The sequence below is a fragment of the Seriola aureovittata genome, chromosome 7 (assembly GCF_021018895.1).
Source record: "Seriola aureovittata isolate HTS-2021-v1 ecotype China chromosome 7, ASM2101889v1, whole genome shotgun sequence".
NCBI lineage: Eukaryota > Metazoa > Chordata > Actinopteri > Carangiformes > Carangidae > Seriola > Seriola aureovittata.
This window is the reverse complement of record NC_079370.1, coordinates 27,730,868-27,749,479: the sequence shown is the minus strand read 5'-3', so window position 1 is coordinate 27,749,479 and position 18,612 is coordinate 27,730,868. Positions and strand designations below refer to the sequence as shown.

Below are 18,612 nucleotides of genomic sequence, written 5' to 3'. Positions count from 1 at the left end.
GTGTGTGTGTGTGTGTGTGTGTTTTTCTGCATTCTCAAAATGCGATTACTTAAATGCCCAGCCCTTCTCATGGTAGAACAACATGGAAATAAATAGCATCTTACCCAGGTTTATCAAAATTGCTTTAAAGCCGAGATTTAGGTTTAATTCACTGTGTCACTGTATCAGTTTGCTGGGATGGGCTGTCCTTGTGGCCCAGGGGTTGAAGTGACCATAAACAGCAATTAGTGAATCTTAAAATATTAAGCTGCAGGCTACATAGAGCTGGGAAATTTGTATATCCAGACGCATTGTCTCTTTGAGTTCTAATCTGTAACTTTTCCACATGAAAATGTCTAAAAACAACTAGACCTATGTTCTATATGTTGGGTTGTGTTCTTACATTATCCAAAATGTTTCCATAATTTTCAACCATTGAAAAATCCTTGATGTTAATCAATGTAATGGTTTGTTCGCCTATCAATGGCGTCATATCCCCTAAATTGACTTTTTATCCAGTTTTAAGTCACATTTTGATAACACACTTTTTAGATCTTGGTGTATTTTAACTGGATGAAGTATTTGAATCATCGGATGCCTGGATCTTAAATTATCAGAGAAAGAGCCAAGCTACTGGAACTGGCAGTCTGAGCGCCCAGCCCCAGACGTCCTGTGTCCACTGAAGACTGTCAGTGAAACTTTTAACATGAAGCTTCTTTATACTGTTTTTCTGCAGATTTTAATCCTCTGGTCTGTTTGTTATGAAGAGGACACCTCTGCAAATAAACCTCCTGATCATCTGGATCATAAGTTATCAGAGAGACAAAGGCAATGAAACGCTAGCAGCAGTCTAGCTAGAGCCATTTAGCAGCTCGTTGGGTTCTCCATTTTGTCACAGCCAGACCAGTGTCGGCTCCACAGTGGGACTGGGAGAGAAATACATCCATGGTCTGATCTGCTGTGACCAGCCGCACGAATCACACTGACAAAAAAATAGGTTTCTTCTTCAGTGAAGGCAATTTTGAAAGTTCACTTTCACCTGAATGCTGCGTACTGCACTGTGACATGTCACCTGTGGGTGGAGCCTGTGTGATTATAAATATGGGGAGGACCAATGGTTTAACATGAGGGACTCACATGCACTAACATACAGGTGCTGCAAGACTGGATACCAAAAGAAAAAATAGAGAGCACCATCTTAGTTCAGCTTGTTAGCATAGTAACATTTTTTAAATTAAGTACAGTGATGGGAAAGTCATTAGTTTTGTAGATATTTGGTCATAAACCAAAATGAAGTGTTGACCTGATGATGATGTTGTTACAGTTCATCCTTTAGGGGAACATGAGTATTTGAAGATGAAGATGTCACGGCAATCCAATCAATTATTGTTTAGATATTTCACTAAAAACCCCAAATGTGAACCTCAGAGTGGCGCTAGAGGAAACTCAGAGAATCAGCAAAGTCACTGGAATAAACCTTCAGGAAGCCAGGTCTGTTAATGAGACTTCTCATGGTAATTCATCCAGTAGCTGAGATAATTCAGTCTGTGTTATAGTTGTGGACTGAGAAATGTTTCCATCTATCTATCTATCTATCTATCTATCTATCTATCTATCTATCTATCTATCTATCTATCTATCTATCTATCTATCTATCTATCTATCTATCTATCTATCTAACTGGTGACCAGACTTTAAATGTTAAAAGGATATTACCTGATTATGAATCATGGACATCTATGTATTCATGATCATGAGTTCATGAGTGGATGCTATGGATCAACCTTGTGTTTTTATGACCCTGTGACCTCTCCTGTATCACCACTATAAGAACACGTTAGTCCCTGTGCTGTCGAGCCTAATCGTCAGGATGTTATTCATTGTGCATTTTAATGGGCTGTTGAATGCTGCAGCCCTTAAGGAAGCTTAAACTTTTAGTTGTGCTATTTATAGTAACAGGCCAACATATGCCAGCATATTTCTGTGTGTTTGTGTTTGCTGTACTTAGTTTTCCTTCTCTTGAGTTTCCGTCAGAAGTCCTGTCTAATCAGTTTGCAGCAGGAGTCGCTCATAACTGCCGAACATGGGACTCATAAAATGGAAGCTGCAAAAACAGATGTCCTCATGAATTAGTGAGGCACCCATGAAAAATTAACAGATGACCTAGGACATAAAGCCAGGGGGCTTATGCTCATTTAATTCTTCCTTTAACATGCAATATGCTGCCTCCAGTCATTGTTTTCACTGTCTGTCCCCGTCCAGCTGCAGCAGGCCTGTTTTTAGATGTGGCAGATTAATAGTGACGGAAATGTGTCCGTCAAATAAATAACAACACGGGCTCTGGGATAACTGGCTCCATCACATTCACAGCTAAATGACTGAAAAGTGGTTTTGGATGTTTTGAAAAATGATCTGTCTAAAATCTAGGCCACTCTGAGCTCCAGAAATGTCTCAACAGGTTACCCAGAGCAGGGGGGCTTCAAATATTTCTGACCACTTGATTCCTTGTGATGAACGGACACGCCTGGAGAAGCCTCTCTCTGAGGGAACGACAGCACCGGCTTACCCCAGCGCACATATCTGAGTCCGACATGAAAAATACATCCGCAAGGACGAACTAAACAAGCACCCAGCTGTAGTTTTTCAGTTTTGTTCTAAGATAACTGAAAGAGTTATTTCTGAAATGGCCTCTGAGGAGGAGATTATTTTGTATAATGTGAAGGCCACAGAGAGACATAACGACAGAATTTGGTAAGAAAAGCAAAATGGGGCAAAATCCCACAAAATCTGGCTGCTAGAGGATTTTTCTTCTTGGGAAACCGGTACATTATTCAGGGGTCTTTCACAGCACATTGGAGCTCTGAAGGTTAAAAGCCGTGTTCTAGAGCCTAAACAGCAGAGCAGCTTTAATAAACCTGCGACAGGTTCACCTCTGCGCTCCATGTCACTGTTGATCTGAAGGGAGTTTGATTTTGTCGCCATCTCCGCACTTTAACAAGTTCAAAATGAAAGCTGGAGCACACAAGTATCTGCAAGTTTGACACTGGCTTATTCAATCAGAGAGGTATACAGCTGTATCAGTCCAGATGTTGATGTAAATGAAGACCTAAACTCAATCAAACAGTCTAAAGGTAGATGTCCATGTGTTGCTTGATTATAAAGCAGATCTAGGTTCTATATTAATACTGTGAAAGTGTCAAAGCCTCAGTCCACAGAGAAATGCACACAGCCTGTATTCAGAAACTTTTATTGGATCACTCAGAAAACAGTCAGCCAATCAGAAGAGAGGCCCAGAGCCTCCTCTCTTCTGATTGGCTCACTGACCTGTTGTTACTAGAGCTCCAGAGAGAAGCCTGAGAGAGGAGATATAAAACTACACTGAGATGGTTTTTATATTTTCTGATGGATCAACACTTCAACTAAAACACAGGAGAACATTGAGCTGTATCTTAACATGTTCCTGTCTTGATAATTACAGTGAATCAATAGCAGCTGGTTCCAACCTCTTTGATAAATATGATGCATTTCCTACTGCTGCTTCACAATAAAAGCCTCCATGGAATATATACATGCACAAATGAAGAGACACGTTGACAAAAGCAGCAGGAAGTGATCACTTTGAGCGTTGATCAGCGTTATCAAGTTCCTGTCCAGCTTTAAGAGAGCACTTAGTTGTGATTGGTGGAAATTCATACCTTTCAAATTCCTGATCAGCATGTGTCCCACACAGAGAGCAGGGTAGAGTGTGATTGAGTTGGTGACCACTGCCATAAACAATGATTCTGTAACGTGGACACACTAACAAACAGAGCAGTGACTCACTCACAGCGCCTCCAGTGGTCAGAAACTCCACAGGTTTGATACACACTTCTGTTACACGCTGCGACAGCTGTGGGCCGTGTTCTGAAAAGACAGCTAAAAAAAACAAAAAAAAACAACAACTGGATGACAGTGTTTGTTTTTTATTTGACATACTTCATCATCATCGTCGTGTCACCACCTGACTGGTCACGTCTGACTCTGCTGAGAAATGAAGGCAGCTTGACCTTTTGAGGTTTTTTTTTTGCAGCAGCACTTTGTTTGGAACGGTAACATCTGTCAAACCCCCCCCCCCCCGTGTTCTCTCACCACTCATGAACTCCTGACTCACGGTGTAATAACTGTTTGAACTGCGATGACTTCACTTGGTTCTCCTCACTTCAGAGGCTCGTTTTGGGCGGCGGCGCCGTCAGTGGTGCGATGATGTAGCGTGAGGAAAAGATTGGCCTGTAACATCATTAGTATCCATCTAGACACATTAAGCTCACGTCGTTAATTAGACCATTAACAGGCATTAGCCTCACTTGTGCTGGGTCCTACAAAGGCCTGACAATGGCCATTAATGGACTGGCACTCTCATGACATTTCCTGACACTTGTCTGTGATCCTGTCAGCTGGTCTTCATGTTAGGGCGGCTGTGGCTCAGGGAGGGAGGAGGGAAGGTCGCTGGTTCAATCCCCGGGATACTGCAGCCTGAATGTATCATTAATGTGTGTGTGTGTGTCAGACAAAGCAATGTGGGTTGTAGCGTGAAGCGCTTCGAGTGGTCGATAAGACGATATACGTGTCGTCCATTTACCATTTAGTCGTGTGGTTTCAGCTCATAGCGGTTTCTGTAGCTGCGGGCGGTGGAGGAGGAAGAGGATGCTGATGAAGCAGCAGCTGCTGCTCAGTCGTCCAACCTGAACCTCCACACAGGCTGCTGCCATCCAACTGCCAAAGGAGCTGTTTAAAGGGGCATTACCTGCTTTGTGTCTTTATCAGGGAGGGAAGGTAGACATCTGCCAGATGAAGAGAGTATACTGTATGTAGATATCAGAGGTGTTCAATTCACATTCAAAGAGAAGAATGTCCTCAAGCCGAGGTTTGGAACTGGAATTATTAATACTTCTGTAATAATAATCCTATGTTCTTTACTGTGTGTGGGCTGTAACACTGAGCTTTTCAAAAATGTGCATCTTAAAATAAAGAACTTAATTTTGTTCACTCTATTTCACATCTTAACATCTTCTCTTTCTTCTAAACCACTCCCCCATTCCCCAAGAGGATCCGCCTGCAGGTTGCAATAGTTACAGTTACCGCCCACTTCCTGTTACGTCCTGTTGTCTCAGGAACGAGGATGTTTGCTAGGTCGATACAAACGCCATACGGATGTATAGAAGTTAGTAGAAAACTGAATTAACAACATAAAGGAAAGTCTTTGTTTTCACACGTCAAGATATTTAGATCTTGTGATTTTGTGTGGCAGTTATGTCACTTGTCAGCCTTTGTTCTTGAATGTAATTGGTTTTTAATCTATATACTGGCCGTGTAATGACTGGATTCATGATACGACACTGTAGGTGATTTTTCATAACTACCCCCATAAAACTGTCTTCGGTGTATTTAATTTTGTAAGTCATTTACCTGATAGGTGATCGTGACTGTGATGTGTGTGTCGGCAGTGTCTCATCCTGACTGAGACTTCCGCTCACAACAACCACATTCATTTAGTTTATGGCTTAAACTGTCTCAGTGCGATAAAATTATAACTCTGACTTCACGTCCACCGGGTTGGTGGTGGTCTCTCTCCAGGTCGTCATTGTGTTCAGTACACAATATGCTAAATGTTCTATGGCATTTATTATCATTTAAATTAAATCTTTCTATAGAAAAAAAAATCCTTTTGATTTATTTTATCTTTTTCAAATCAAATATCTGGGACAGTAATGTACTTAATGAAGATACCTGGGTTCTGTGACAGCTACAGTTGTGGACACTGAAATTCTGCAGTGTTGTGGAAATATTGTATTGAACCATTTCATAACAAAGAGTCACACCATGCAGCCTGGCAGAGAGTCGTGACTTTCAAATTTTTTGCACAAATTTTACTTATACAATGTGACATATTGACTTAAGTCATAAATATATTTAGATACGAGTAAAACTGAAAAGGCTTTGGTGGATCAAAGTGGTAAGACGATGAAAAACAAATCATCATGGACAAAATCTCAGCATAAAAAAATGACCAAACTCAACAGATTTTATTTGACATGCTCCGCTACAAATAAGCAGCACAAGAATACTAAGACCTGCTGCATGAATACGCTTCAATATAAAAAGGTAAGACAGTGAAGCCCTCGTGATAATTTCATCTGACAAGTTGAAATTATCTGTCACATGCAGCATCAACTTCTTATTAAAAATGCACAAGACAGGTCAAACTAAATATTTTTGTCTGATTATGATTAATTGAGTTGAATCCAAAGTGATTTTAAGCTCCAAAGCTTTTAACTGATGACTTGTTTCCCTTTAACATCACAAATAACTGTCAACACGAACTATCTGTGATATCAACGATTGTAGGTTTAACACCATCTCACTTTTCAGAACATTATCTTCATTGTTTGTTGCTGTTGTCATCTGTATAAATTGATGATTTCAAGCCCCGAGCAAGTCCTGTAGAAGTCTTATTACTTGTTCATAAAGTCTGCTAGCACATCATTCACGAAGCGCAGGGCCAGATCCACAACGCCGTTTACTTGTTCTCATAGCCCAGAGGCACCATGGGAGTGACTCTACTGTACAGATTCAGTGGACCGCAGAAGTGACCCGGAAGCCAGAAACTTTTTCAGCGTATGCGTCAGGCAAGCAGTTCCTAAAGAACTGAACAGGCGCCATTTTTTAGATCCGGGATCCAGGTTTTATAATACATCCATGCTCCCAGCCCAGTGTGAAAGGAGTTTAAGCACGGCTCCACCACCAACAGGAGCACCAACCCACGGACGAGACGCGACCCGCAAACCGACCAGCAGTCTGCTCGTCGGCTAGCGGCTCGCTGTCACAGAGGCTCTCTAACAGTTGGCAAAGCTGAGCGGGGGGAGAGGGATGTCAGGACAGCGCTGCACAGATCGCTGCCCCTGAGACCCAGAGTAGAATATGGATGGATGATGGTTTATGAAATGTTTGATGCATATAAGCCAGACAGGTCTCGAAGATCTGCGTTAACATGTGCGCCAAAGAAGGCGACCAAAGCTGGTCTCTACAACATCTTATATTTTATTCATGAAATCATAGAGACTCCGGCTTAAAACATCAAATCATCACGTCATTTTTGTCCTCGTGCCCAGCTGCCGTTCAGTCTTCGCATTATCTGCCATCTTGCCGACAGCATCTCGATCTGATGTCTGGTGTAGTGTTGTGTGATTCAGACTGAACCGCATTTTACAAAAGCACCTTTCTAGTCTCAACCACCACTCACAGCGCTTTACACCACTAGTCACATTCACAAACACACATTCATACAGCGCATTTCCCATACACACTCACACACTGATGAAAACACTTGGTTTGATCACGCATGAGAGACTTTCGAAGTGCAAGAAGAAAGTTCATTAATCCAAAGACCCCAAGATGATCCGTAAACACTTTTCCAATGTATAGCGATAAGATGTTCTTAGAGACCAAAAATATAAATTGGGGGATGTTTTTGTGGATTATGTTGTTGTATTATTTCTTTCCAAAAATCCTGTATATAATGCAACTTTAATATTTAGATTTGAGTAATTAATCACATTCTTCATCAGAATCTTTGTAGATCAGTGAGTGTGTAACTAGGTTTAACTGACAAAGTCTCTTCTAGTCATTAATGTAGAGCCCAGTGTTGATAGCTGGAAAAAGGTGACCCCATAAATAAATGACCCTGTAAATAATGTGTAGCCACTTATTTGAAGTAATTTGCTCAGGTTATGTTTGTATAGTGTTGCTTGTTAAAACCACAGCTCTTTGTTAGTGATCTATTATTTGCTTAAATCTTTGATAGCAGACTCCAGAGTCATTCTCAGGCCGCTACAGACACACTCACAGTTATATCGTACACAAAGTGAAAGCAGTCATGCAATTCCATGTTTTTTTGATGTTTTACTGCAATTTGTATTTCAGCTGCAGTCGCACAGCGGAGGGAAAGCTCTGACCTGTGACATCACAGCCCTGCTGTCCAGCCTCCACTGTTTATGTCCACCACACTGACTAATGACAACTAGCTCCACATGTTGCTGTTGAGAGGGAAAGAGACAGAGAGAGAGAGAGAGAGAGAGAGAGAGAGACTAACTGTGTTCATCTTTTGCTGGGTTTCCTCCTGTATAATAAAGACTCTACTGTGTTGTGTTTAGTGATTAACTCACTGTTGCCGTGCTTATTTTATCTCTAATAAAGTTTCTTTCTGCTTTAATATTCTGCTAATCCAAACCAAACAGAAGCTCCCTGCTGGTGAAGGACTGGAAAGATTTGATTTCTTTTAATGCACAACACACAGTAATATTAAAGAAGACTGATGAAAGCATGATCCTGTCGTACGTCCTTCTATCAGTCTGTGTCAGAGCCACAACACAAACAGGCTGAACAGGGTCATTTATTGACCAGTGCTGCTGAACAGCTTCGACTCACTGCAGACTGTCTGTGTCATGACTTTCTAATAAAGTAGTGCTTTTTCCTAAAAAATCTGAAGCTGGATCCCTCCACTGAGACAGTGAACACTGGTGCTGATGTCTCAGTGTGACCTCAGGTTAAGAGACTGATCAGTAAATATGCAACACAACAGTATGTAGAGGGAAAGCAGGAGATAGCAGTCGGCTTCTCCATGCTGGAGTTATGTGCTGGAATTATTTCATGGCAACCAGTGGGTTCACAGTGACTTCTTTTTGCTGGTTGCCTGGCAACCTCAGCATGACACCATGACAACAGGACTCTAGACGTCACCGTGTCGGAAGAGAAACAGTTGCAGCAAACAAGTTTCCCCAAAAGAACTTGTCTCCCCCCTGATCGATCTGTAAATAAACCTTGTTCCCAAAATGAGTTTAAAGTGAAATTATGTAACTTTTAAAAGAAAAAAATAATACAACACATGTTATCATCCTGAAAAAGTTACATTCATAAGTAATATAAACTTTCTAACCTTTTTCAGTTCAATTCACTCTTTGCTCAGGTTCTTTAGAATATGGTCTAGAAAGCTGCATCCAGTCTAAAGGTAGATGTCTGTGTGTTGTTTGTTCATAAATCAGGTCTAGCTTCTATATTAATTCTGTGAAAGTATCAAAGCCTCAGTCCACAGAGAGATGCACACAGCCTGTATTCAGAAACTGAGCCTTAAAACCAGCTGTCAGGACTTCTGGAGCTTTGTGATGTCACAACGAAGCAGTCACCAAGCCCCACCCACCTGGACCCATCATCCAAACCTTGCAGGATTTGGTTTCTCTGAGTGTTTACCTGAAATCTGCTATATTTTTATTGGATCACTCAGAAAACAGTCAGCCAATCAGAAGAGAGGCTCAGAGCTTCCTCTCTTCTGATTGGCTCACTGACCTGTTGTTACTAGAGCTCCAGAGAGAAGCCTGAGAGAGGAGATGTAAAACTACACTGAGATGGTTTTTGCAATTGTAATTTGTAGCCATAGTAACAGGAAACAATACACCTGTCTACCACCAGGCTGCATGTATAATGATAAATGACATGTTCTGAAAAAAAAGAGGAGCAGCGTTCTTTTATTATATAGATATGTTTTTATTAGAAATAAGACACATTCATTTTGTGCTCTGAAAACTGTACATTAACAAAGAGTCGACCCCAGTCAAATAAAAATGGGAGTGAGGGAAGGAGGGAGAGGAGGGAGAGGGGTGTGTGTGTGTGCGTGTGTGTGTGTGTGTTTGTGGCAAGGTAGGCAGCACATCAGGGGGCCGGGTCTGAGGTTGGAGGTCAGGGGGTGGCGGGTCAGGGTTTTGACAAATACAGATCTGAGGGAGTGACTGGCGATGATATCAAAACACATACTGTTACATTGCGATACAGAACACTCGTATAGTCCAGTAACCTGAAGGAAGGGGGTGGGGGTGGGGAGGGGGGGTGGGAGGATCAGTATCAGAATATTTATGTTCATATTTATAATAATGATAACAACTATCCCCAAGCACAGTAAGAAAGATATTTATAGGCTAAAATCCATTCTGTAGAACTCTGTTGAAATAATTACAATGCTGTACATCAGGACTCCAAATGAGCCTTGTGCTTTCTCAGTGTGCAACCACCATCCCTCACAGCAGCTCTGCCTCGTCACCATCACACCGTATATATGTATAGATCTACTCATTTACTCCTCTTCCATTACTCAACACACGCACACAAACACACACACACACACACACACACACACACACACAAACACACACACACACGCACTTGAGTACTTTTTCCTTAGCATCTTTGAAACACCGTCATATTTTGCATTTCCTGCTTATACATCGAGTAACTGACCCAAACAGCGTGTCTGTGGAACGTGGCTCCTTCAGGATGCACTGATGTCCATGTTGTCCCTCTGTGGGGCTGCATTGAAGTTGAGGGCCGATTAGAGCGCAGAGCCCAGGGGCCCCGCTCTCCGGCGTCTCTGAGGTGTCCGTCGATGAGGCATCCTGCCATTTTGGCTCGAGGTGACGTCTTCGATTTTTTATTTTTTTTTAATCCTCCCCTTTGCTTGTCGCTGAAGGGCCGACCACGCCCCACCGGGGTGAGGGGGGGGGGGGGGGGGGTAAGTGGAAAGAGATTGAGCCAGAAAGATTGGGGTGAGTTGAAGGGGAGGGGAGGGGGGGGGGGGGGGGGGGGCACAGCATTGAGGGGCATGTGGATGTGTATTCAGCAGTCTGCCTCCTCACACCTTTGTTAATTTTCCCTGTCGACACAGAAATCAATCCGGAGGCGTCTGGAGCCGTGAACAACATCAGCGTTCATCAGGAGAACGAGAGAGCGAAGGAACAACACTCTCAACAGTGGAAAAGAAGAGACATAATCATGATTATTACATTGCAACCATTTAATACAGGGGTAAACATTGCATGGTTACCTTTGCTATGCTGTTTATTACATGATGCACATACAGCAGCTGGACCAGCTACTCTGGCAAACCGTCCCCCATGTGAGCCAGCGTGATATCTGAGACCATATACAAGAAGATGACGAGTACTGCTGACAAGAACACAGTCCAAACATCAAATGAAACAACAGAGAAAGACACCGTGTTCCCCTTCTCTCTTTAATTGGTTTACGTTGATTTTCTGATATTGTGACGCGTCCCCCCCCTCCCCCCTCACGTTCTCGCAATGGGCTTCATCCGGCCTTTGAGTAGAGTACAGAGCAGGGCAGTGTGTGTGGTGTGTCTGCTTGTTTTTGTCTGAGAGCATTGGAAAAAGAAAGAGAGAGTTGTAGGTTTGAGGCCAGGATCTGCTGGTCACACCTCTGTCTGCAGGTCCATGATCTCCTGGCCCACCAGAGGGATGGTGGCGCTGGTCTTCTCCCACTCCACCGTCTGCAGCTCCAGGGGAGAGGCTGCCACCGTCTCCAGGTCCTTCCTCACCCAGGATGGGGGGGAGTGGGTCTTCCTGATGCCCTCCCACGCCCTCTTACTAGGGGTCTGCTGCTTGTCCTAATGGGAAAGAGGACAGAGGGCAAAGGTTTGTCTGAGATCAGATCTGTGATGTGTTTCAGTCATTCTGGTGGATCTACTTTACCTCACACTGTCTCTTAGGAAATAGTTCAACTTTTCTTTTTTTTTAGTACTCAGTTTCTTGCTGAGAGTCAAATGAAAACATCACCACCGCTCTGCATGCTAAGTACGGATCTGAAACTTAGCTTAGCATAAAGAATGAAAACAGAGGGAAGCTAGCCTGGCAGTCCATCAATATGTTTAATTAGACGTGGGGTTGTGTGAGGTTCTGATCTGTAGTCAGTGTGTTTCCTGCAGTAGATTCAGTTTAGAGACGAAGGAAAGAATATTAATTTTCCAGAACAGATGTTCAAAATAAAGAACAATCGCAGGAAATTGGAACAGGTGGTGCCCCCAATGGGAATAGGTAGTTCAATGGTTGAAGCTGTAGTTCCAAAGCAAAAGTCTGTTTGACTGTAAGATAAAGTGGTGAAAATATTCAAAATAAAATGAACACTTTAACTGATATTACATTTTTTCTGTGGGTATTTTTTTAAACTGGTTAAAACATGTTTTTCTGCTGACTCCGCCCACAGCAGCTCATCACTTCTGTCCCAGTGCTCCTGCTGCTTCTCTAACCTGTTACTGCAGGTAACACACTGACTATAGATCAGAACCTCACACAACCCCACGTCTAATAACCTCAGCTGTCACTTTAACAGACAGACATGAATTTGTCGTCTAGCTCTTGGCAAGAAAGTGAAAACACATATTCTTTGAAATGTCAAACTATTTCTTTATAGCCCTTTGACAAACACTTATTTAAAAGATAAGTATAGTATAGCATATATCTACACGAAAAGCTAGCTGGATAAGCTAATAAAGATTTGGGTGAAAATGTGGCACATCCTCAAAACACATCTTGAACCCACAGCGGAGAAGTTGATCTCTCTGCCTCCTCCACTTGATGATTTTACATCACAGTGCTGGGATTCTGCAGGACTATCACAAACATCTGAGACTTTCTGAGACTCTGTGTCAATCTGCTGTGACCCTGATTTGTTGGAGGTGAAGTTGGCCTTCAGCCGGAGAAGACCTGACTCCAAAGCTGTGAAACAAATGGAGCTCGGGGCTTTAGCAGCAGAAGGAAGTGGGAATCAGCTGCTGCCATGGAATGACTGCAGCTACAAAGCCAACATGTGACTCCCTGCTGTTGGTGACTATTTTCCAACTTATTGTCCCTCTTTTTAATGGGAAGAGAGAAACTGCATAAAGTATTGTCTTAAATCTCATTGCTAGCTGGAGTGAAGCAGAGTGGGAGGAGTCAGTGCTGTTGTTTGTTGACTGACAGCTGGTTCAGGTTTGTAGGGACATAAAACTCATGAGGAACTAAACAGGCTCTTTAATTCTCTGGTTGACTTCATTTCTGTTGTGAAGGTCACTCAGGTTATTGGGTACTTTAATATTTATGTACAGACGTTCATTATTTAAACATAAGGTTGAATAATTTAAACTAGTAGCCTTAACATAACTCACCAGTATAGTTTCATTATCATGGAGACTGGAGGATATCATTAAAAGTCCACTGTGCTAAACTGAAAGTAGCACTTTAGCATTAAGCTAGCCTGCTAGACTTTTCTGCTACCTGACCCCAGCTACTGTATATTTTTGCTTTCTTTGATCCATTACTAACCATCATCTAGACAAGTAAATGAACCATCACTGGGCCACATGCCTTTTTTCTTCTGGCCTGAATCTGGCCCATATACAGCCCTACTGTCAGATGCCCCAGACAGCAAAAAGAAACTTCTGGCCCGAGATAGGCCTGGGTCCTACACCCGAGTCTGGCCCATATACTTGCACATCTGGGCAGAGTCCGGCTGTTGACTGAAAATATTCTGTATGTGTGCTATAATTGGCACAGATGTCGGAAGTAGCATCTGATAATCATGCTGTACATGGAACCGGGTGTATACTGGACCAGAAGAAAACAAGTATGGGCCGCACTTATTTTGCTATCTGGAGCTACTTCCACATCTGGACCAATTCTGGCGCACACACAGAAAATCTTCCAGCTGTCAGCCGATACCAGGGAACAACAGCCAGAATCTCGCCAGATGTGGAAATGTATGGGCCTGACTCGGGCCAAGGCACCAGACAGATGTAAGTTTCCTTTTGTTATGTGGGTTCTCACTGGACATTGCGTCTACTTGAAACAGATGACATGCACGGATGCAAAACTGGCTCAGTCAGACAGAGAAGGTGAGACTTTTGAAAAATAACGTCGGCCTTAGGACAGGCAGCAGAACGTTAGCTTGTATTAGCTGCTAGCTCAACATGGAGAGTGAGTTTGTCCTGTAGTTAGTATGCCCACCCACAGTCATGCCTCTAGATTCCCCCACAGCAAATTTCCTCTGGCACTTATATTGTTAAGCAGATGCAGTCCTCAAAATGGCGGCGCTAATTAAACAGGCAACTCCACCCAAGTGTGGTGATTTGTACTAATGATAAGTGAAAAGGAGAACAACATTAGATATAGGGGGGGAGGAGGGTGGGGGCAGAACAGAATAAAGTTAAACTCTTTACACTCATGTTGGTCTTGTCACTGCTGGCAGAGGACACACTCCATCTTTTGGCAGCTTTGGCGTCAACAGGTGGAGACTCTCTATCCTTGTCTGCACTGTGAATCTTCCTGTTCAGGTCCTGAAACATGTCCTGGTGGCGTTTCCGGGTGTGCATTATTTTCTACACAGGAACATTGCACGTTACGCACAGGGTAAACAGCACAGGCTACCATCAATCCTACTTCACCCCCTTCAATCTCACACCCAAACTCTGAGTAAGAAATGTATGCAAACATGTGGAGGTCTGAACAGCTTAGACACATATCAGCCTTTGGTCTACGTCTAAAAAGCTCTGTAGGAATCAAAGAGACTAAAATTACCTCAAAGTCAAGCTCTGCATAGCGTGATTTTCGTCTCTGGGGGGAGATGAGACAGAGAGATTAAAGATGTGTCTTGAAATTGTGTGCCTTAGTTCTTAAGTGTGTCTCCAGTCAAGAAAGGGTGTTTGTGGGACTCGGAGGAGAGGAGTGAGTCATGAGGAGGAGACAAGGTTCGCTCGAGTCATTCTGACCCTGTTGGCACAAGTTTGCAGTTAACAGATTGTGACCGAACGACCTTTAAGTCCTCCGTCACGGAGTGGTGAAGGAAAACTTGACCTTCAGGCTGCTGGGTAGCTGTGGCAGCTGCCGCCTCACACGGCATTATGGGAGTGCGTTTTGCCCCGAAGTGAAAAGACACCAGCAGGCAGATGTCCAGGCCGCTGTGTGCTGATCACCGTGTCATCTCAACGTGCCACTGCTGTCTGGGCTCGGAGCTGACTGAAAACTAACCTTTTTAAAGATGCTGTCTTTACATGGGGCCAGGAAATGCTGGGGTGCTTTGTAGTGATGCAGTAAGGGGGCTTAGCATTAGGGGGGGGGGGGCAGGCTCAGCAGTGCTGCCCTGCACAGACCTGACTATTCATTTCTGAGTGCTATACGAAGGCAGATGCTCTTCAAGAAGCTCAAGCTGGTCCAGCTGCCTTCGTACAGCCACCACTCAGAAACGCCATGATCTGACTGAGACTCCTCACAGACATATTGATAACTAATCAGTTCATCAATTTCTGGCTTCCTACTTGATCATCTCTGTTCACTATATTCCATCTGAGGAGGATGAACTTGACAGCGTGTGGCACAATAGATGCCACACAGATGATTGTAGAGCTTGTGACTGTAGTTTACTGTATGAATGGCTGCAGTCCATGCAAACTAATAGATGATGAACAAAAAAGGTTGATGTTTCCTGTAGTGAGAGAGTGAACAGCAAGGAGATATAATGAAGAAGAAACTGAAGTGCACCACCATGATGCTACTGTAAATTCTCAAACAAAGCCGGGGGGGGGGGGGGGGGGGGGGATCTAACTACATCTTCAGCATTAAGTCCATCAGTACAACAACACTCATCACTCTGTTGTTGCTCTTTGACTCATTTATTCCAATCAGTTCTACTTTGTTGTTTTTTTTGAAGGTCGTTGAGCTCACCACTTCCTGCAGATGTTTCACATTAAAAGCCTCTAGGAAGGGAAAAGGATTATGCACATTACTGAAAGAAGCTTAAAACTGCAAATTAGTAGTGATTGGAATACATTAGTGGAAACAGAGAGAAGTCATTATAGCACAATGTTGCTGTACTGATGAGACTGCTGGCACGTAAATTCATATTATCCTTAATTTATCAAGAAAACAGGTAAATATGGCTGAAGTGTTGAATTAATATTAACATAAAAAGCATCAACAGCACATTAGAACAGGAACAGATCAGAGAACAGGGAGATGTTCTTACATTATTATTCTTACAAATTCAAAGCCTGTTTCTAATATAAACTGATAATATAAAATAAAGGCCTGGTTCTTAAAGCCGATATATAAATATGAAATATTTGAGAATTCATGGTAAGTAGCAGCAGCACAAAACAAAACTTTGCATTCATGTTGTATTTTAAATGTGGAGCATGAGGCTGATTATGCTTTGCAATGACAGTAATATGATGATTAGTTTGGTGGGGTCTCACCTCCAGGGAGCTCATGGACAACGTGCTGACGGTCTCACTCTTGGACATGACACCAGAGTTTCCGGAGTCCCCCCCGTCACACATGCTGTTGGCCCCCTGGGAGTCTCTGGGCATGTTCTGCAGGTTGTGTGCAGGTGAGTCTCTGTCAGAGCATGACACACTGACCTGGTCAGCGGGCAGCGTCTTCAGCCCAAAGCCAGGCACTGGCTCTCCGCTGGCCGTGTTGGCCAGGTGGATGAGCCTCGTCTGAGGCAGCTGCTCTATGTTGATGTTGTACTTGGCCGTCTGCTCTTCCTTCCCCTTGGCCGGCTTCAGGGTGCCCGTGTTGTTGGTGGGTAGGATGACATATCCCGGGCCTTTACCGGCGCCCTCAGAGCTGCTGCCCTCACCGTTCCCTCGGGGCATCTCTCCGTCCAGCTGCTTGAAAAGCTCGCCGTCACAGATGTAGATAGATTTGGCGCCCGGCAGCTCTGTGCTGATTCCCTTTGCCGCGCCTTTCTCCCTGCGAAGCGTCAGAGTGTGACTGTTGTAGTCGGCCACGTTCTGGAGGTGAACCTTCGCCATGCTGGCCGGCATGGTGTTAAAGTTAGATCCCTTCTGCAGGGTGAGGGTCCCAGAGGACGCCTTCTCCTCCCCCTGCAGAGACGAGCGCTTCATAGTGCCTGGAGGGAAAACAAGGACAGAGATGAACAGCTGGACAGAGGCTGGATCTACCTACTGTGGGTCCCTACTGAACCCAGACCCCTCCTTTTCTCAATCTACATTATACTGTGTATCCATTCACTAATATGACCCATGCGATACAGGGCTTCTCAACCAGACACTTAACTAATCAAAATTCACAACCCATATAATTATTAGTAGATAAACTTTTTATATACTATTTGAATTAATATAGATAAAAATAAGCAGATGTGAGTTTCTTCCGTCATCTGAGCTCCCGAAACCAGTTCCAGCGAGTCCTCTGTTGGAGAAGTATCTGAACTGACAGGACACGGCTGCCATCGCCCGCCTCGGCCTTGTGACCCAACCTCATTTCACTGTTGGCTCACGGCTCAACGTGTCTATCCCACGCCGTGTCCAGGCCGGTCGACAACAACAGCCGACCTCACAGTCTCTCCCAGAGCTCCCTCCTCCTCCTCCTCCTCCTCCTGACTGCACACAGAAACAAACATGGCTGCAGCTGCAGAGCCGTGCGCTTCTCCTCGTTGTTCTGTTCCGCTCCTCCAGGTTCTGCCCTCCCGCTGCAGGTGAGGGAGCGCACCTGACACCACCTGTTCTTCAGGGTCAGGAGCACGGAGGAGAGGAGGAGGGAGAGGAGGCAGCAGTGCTGCTGGGTCTTTTGGCAGCTTCCAGGCTGTGTGTGCTGGTGTCAGCTGGAGTTGATGTGTACTGAGATCAGGAGCCTCTTCTCTTTGCTGGGAGGCTGCTTGTTGTTTGTTTTCTTCTGATTAGTAGTTTTCTTTGACTTAAACAGTTTGAACCTGAGATTTCTGTCTTTAGTTGCGCTTTACTTTCATCACATTAAGACCAGATGAGACGTACATGTCTAGTATATGATTACATTGTTTTTTAGACGTGTGACTGAGGAAATTCGCTGTGAGGAAGGAGAAATCCATTATGGGATATTTATTTTGTTTTTTTAAGACACAAAAGAGTCGTGGTTCAGACAGTGTCTGACGGGCTGAGTGAGGGGAGGGATACTGAAGCTGATAACAGCTGTTATCTGGATGAAAACAACAATGACGACGACGACTTAGAAGATTCACACACTGACTTCAAGCTGCTGCGAACCAGCCAGTCAAGGTCAGGGTGAGGGACGGCTTCAGCTTTAACTTTTGGCTCTTATTGTACATCAATGGCTTTACCCTCATGGTCATCAATATCTAAAAAAAAAAAATCAATAAAAGTTGAACTGAACTAAGAATGTTGAAAAATGTGCTGGTTTTTCCGTAGTATCAGGGCCACATAGAGGGGGAAAAGGAATCTGAAATTTCAAGAATAATGTCATAATATTTCACAGGATGTGATGTTTCCCCTCTAAAATAGCATGGAACCTAAAATTTCAACTTTATATTATAATTATCTTTCCTGAAATATTATCATTTTATTCTCAAAATTACAACTTTATTCTAAAAGTTTCCAATTTTTTTACCCTCAGTGTGGCCCGTTGTAATATACACTTTCTGATGATTCACAATAAAAGCCAAAGGTTTAAGATGTTTTCATTTCAGGTCTCTATCTGCTTCAGAGGCTGAGAAATAAAGGTTTTAGTGAATGTCAGGTTCTTCAGAAGACACTCAGGTTTTCAAACAGTGCTGAGGATTATTATGTTGTTTTTTTTTTTGAAGGTCTTAATGGGTTAAACTAATTTGTTAATTAACTTCCTTATTTGTGTTTATACTTTGTTTCCCTGGGTTAATTTTTATTGTCACTCCCCTCCCCCCTGGATGTAACAAACAACAGCAGAACAATAATCTCTCTCTGTTCTCTCCTGTCTGTGCCTCAATAGCTTCTCTGCTCCAGATGAT

At 43.4% G+C, this 18,612-nt stretch overlaps 1 protein-coding gene across 7 annotated transcripts in view; it reads right to left on the bottom strand.

The window, feature by feature from the left end:
* Positions 1–9,531: 9,531 nt before the first annotated feature.
* adgrb1a (adhesion G protein-coupled receptor B1a) overlaps positions 9,532–18,612 on the bottom strand; it is a 160,863-nt gene continuing 151,782 nt past the window's right edge. For 6 of the 7 annotated variants that reach the window (XM_056380682.1, XM_056380680.1, XM_056380683.1 and 3 more), the window contains 4 exons: positions 16,082–16,743; positions 14,409–14,444; positions 14,051–14,209; positions 9,532–11,464 (listed from right to left, as the gene is read on the bottom strand). In XM_056380682.1, coding sequence (XP_056236657.1) covers positions 11,270–11,464; positions 14,051–14,209; positions 14,409–14,444; positions 16,082–16,743 — 1,052 coding nt within the window. In that variant the 3' untranslated portion in view covers positions 9,532–11,269. The remainder of the gene's footprint in view (positions 11,465–14,050; positions 14,210–14,408; positions 14,445–16,081; positions 16,744–18,612) is intronic. The other variant, XM_056380686.1, reaches the window with a different exon arrangement.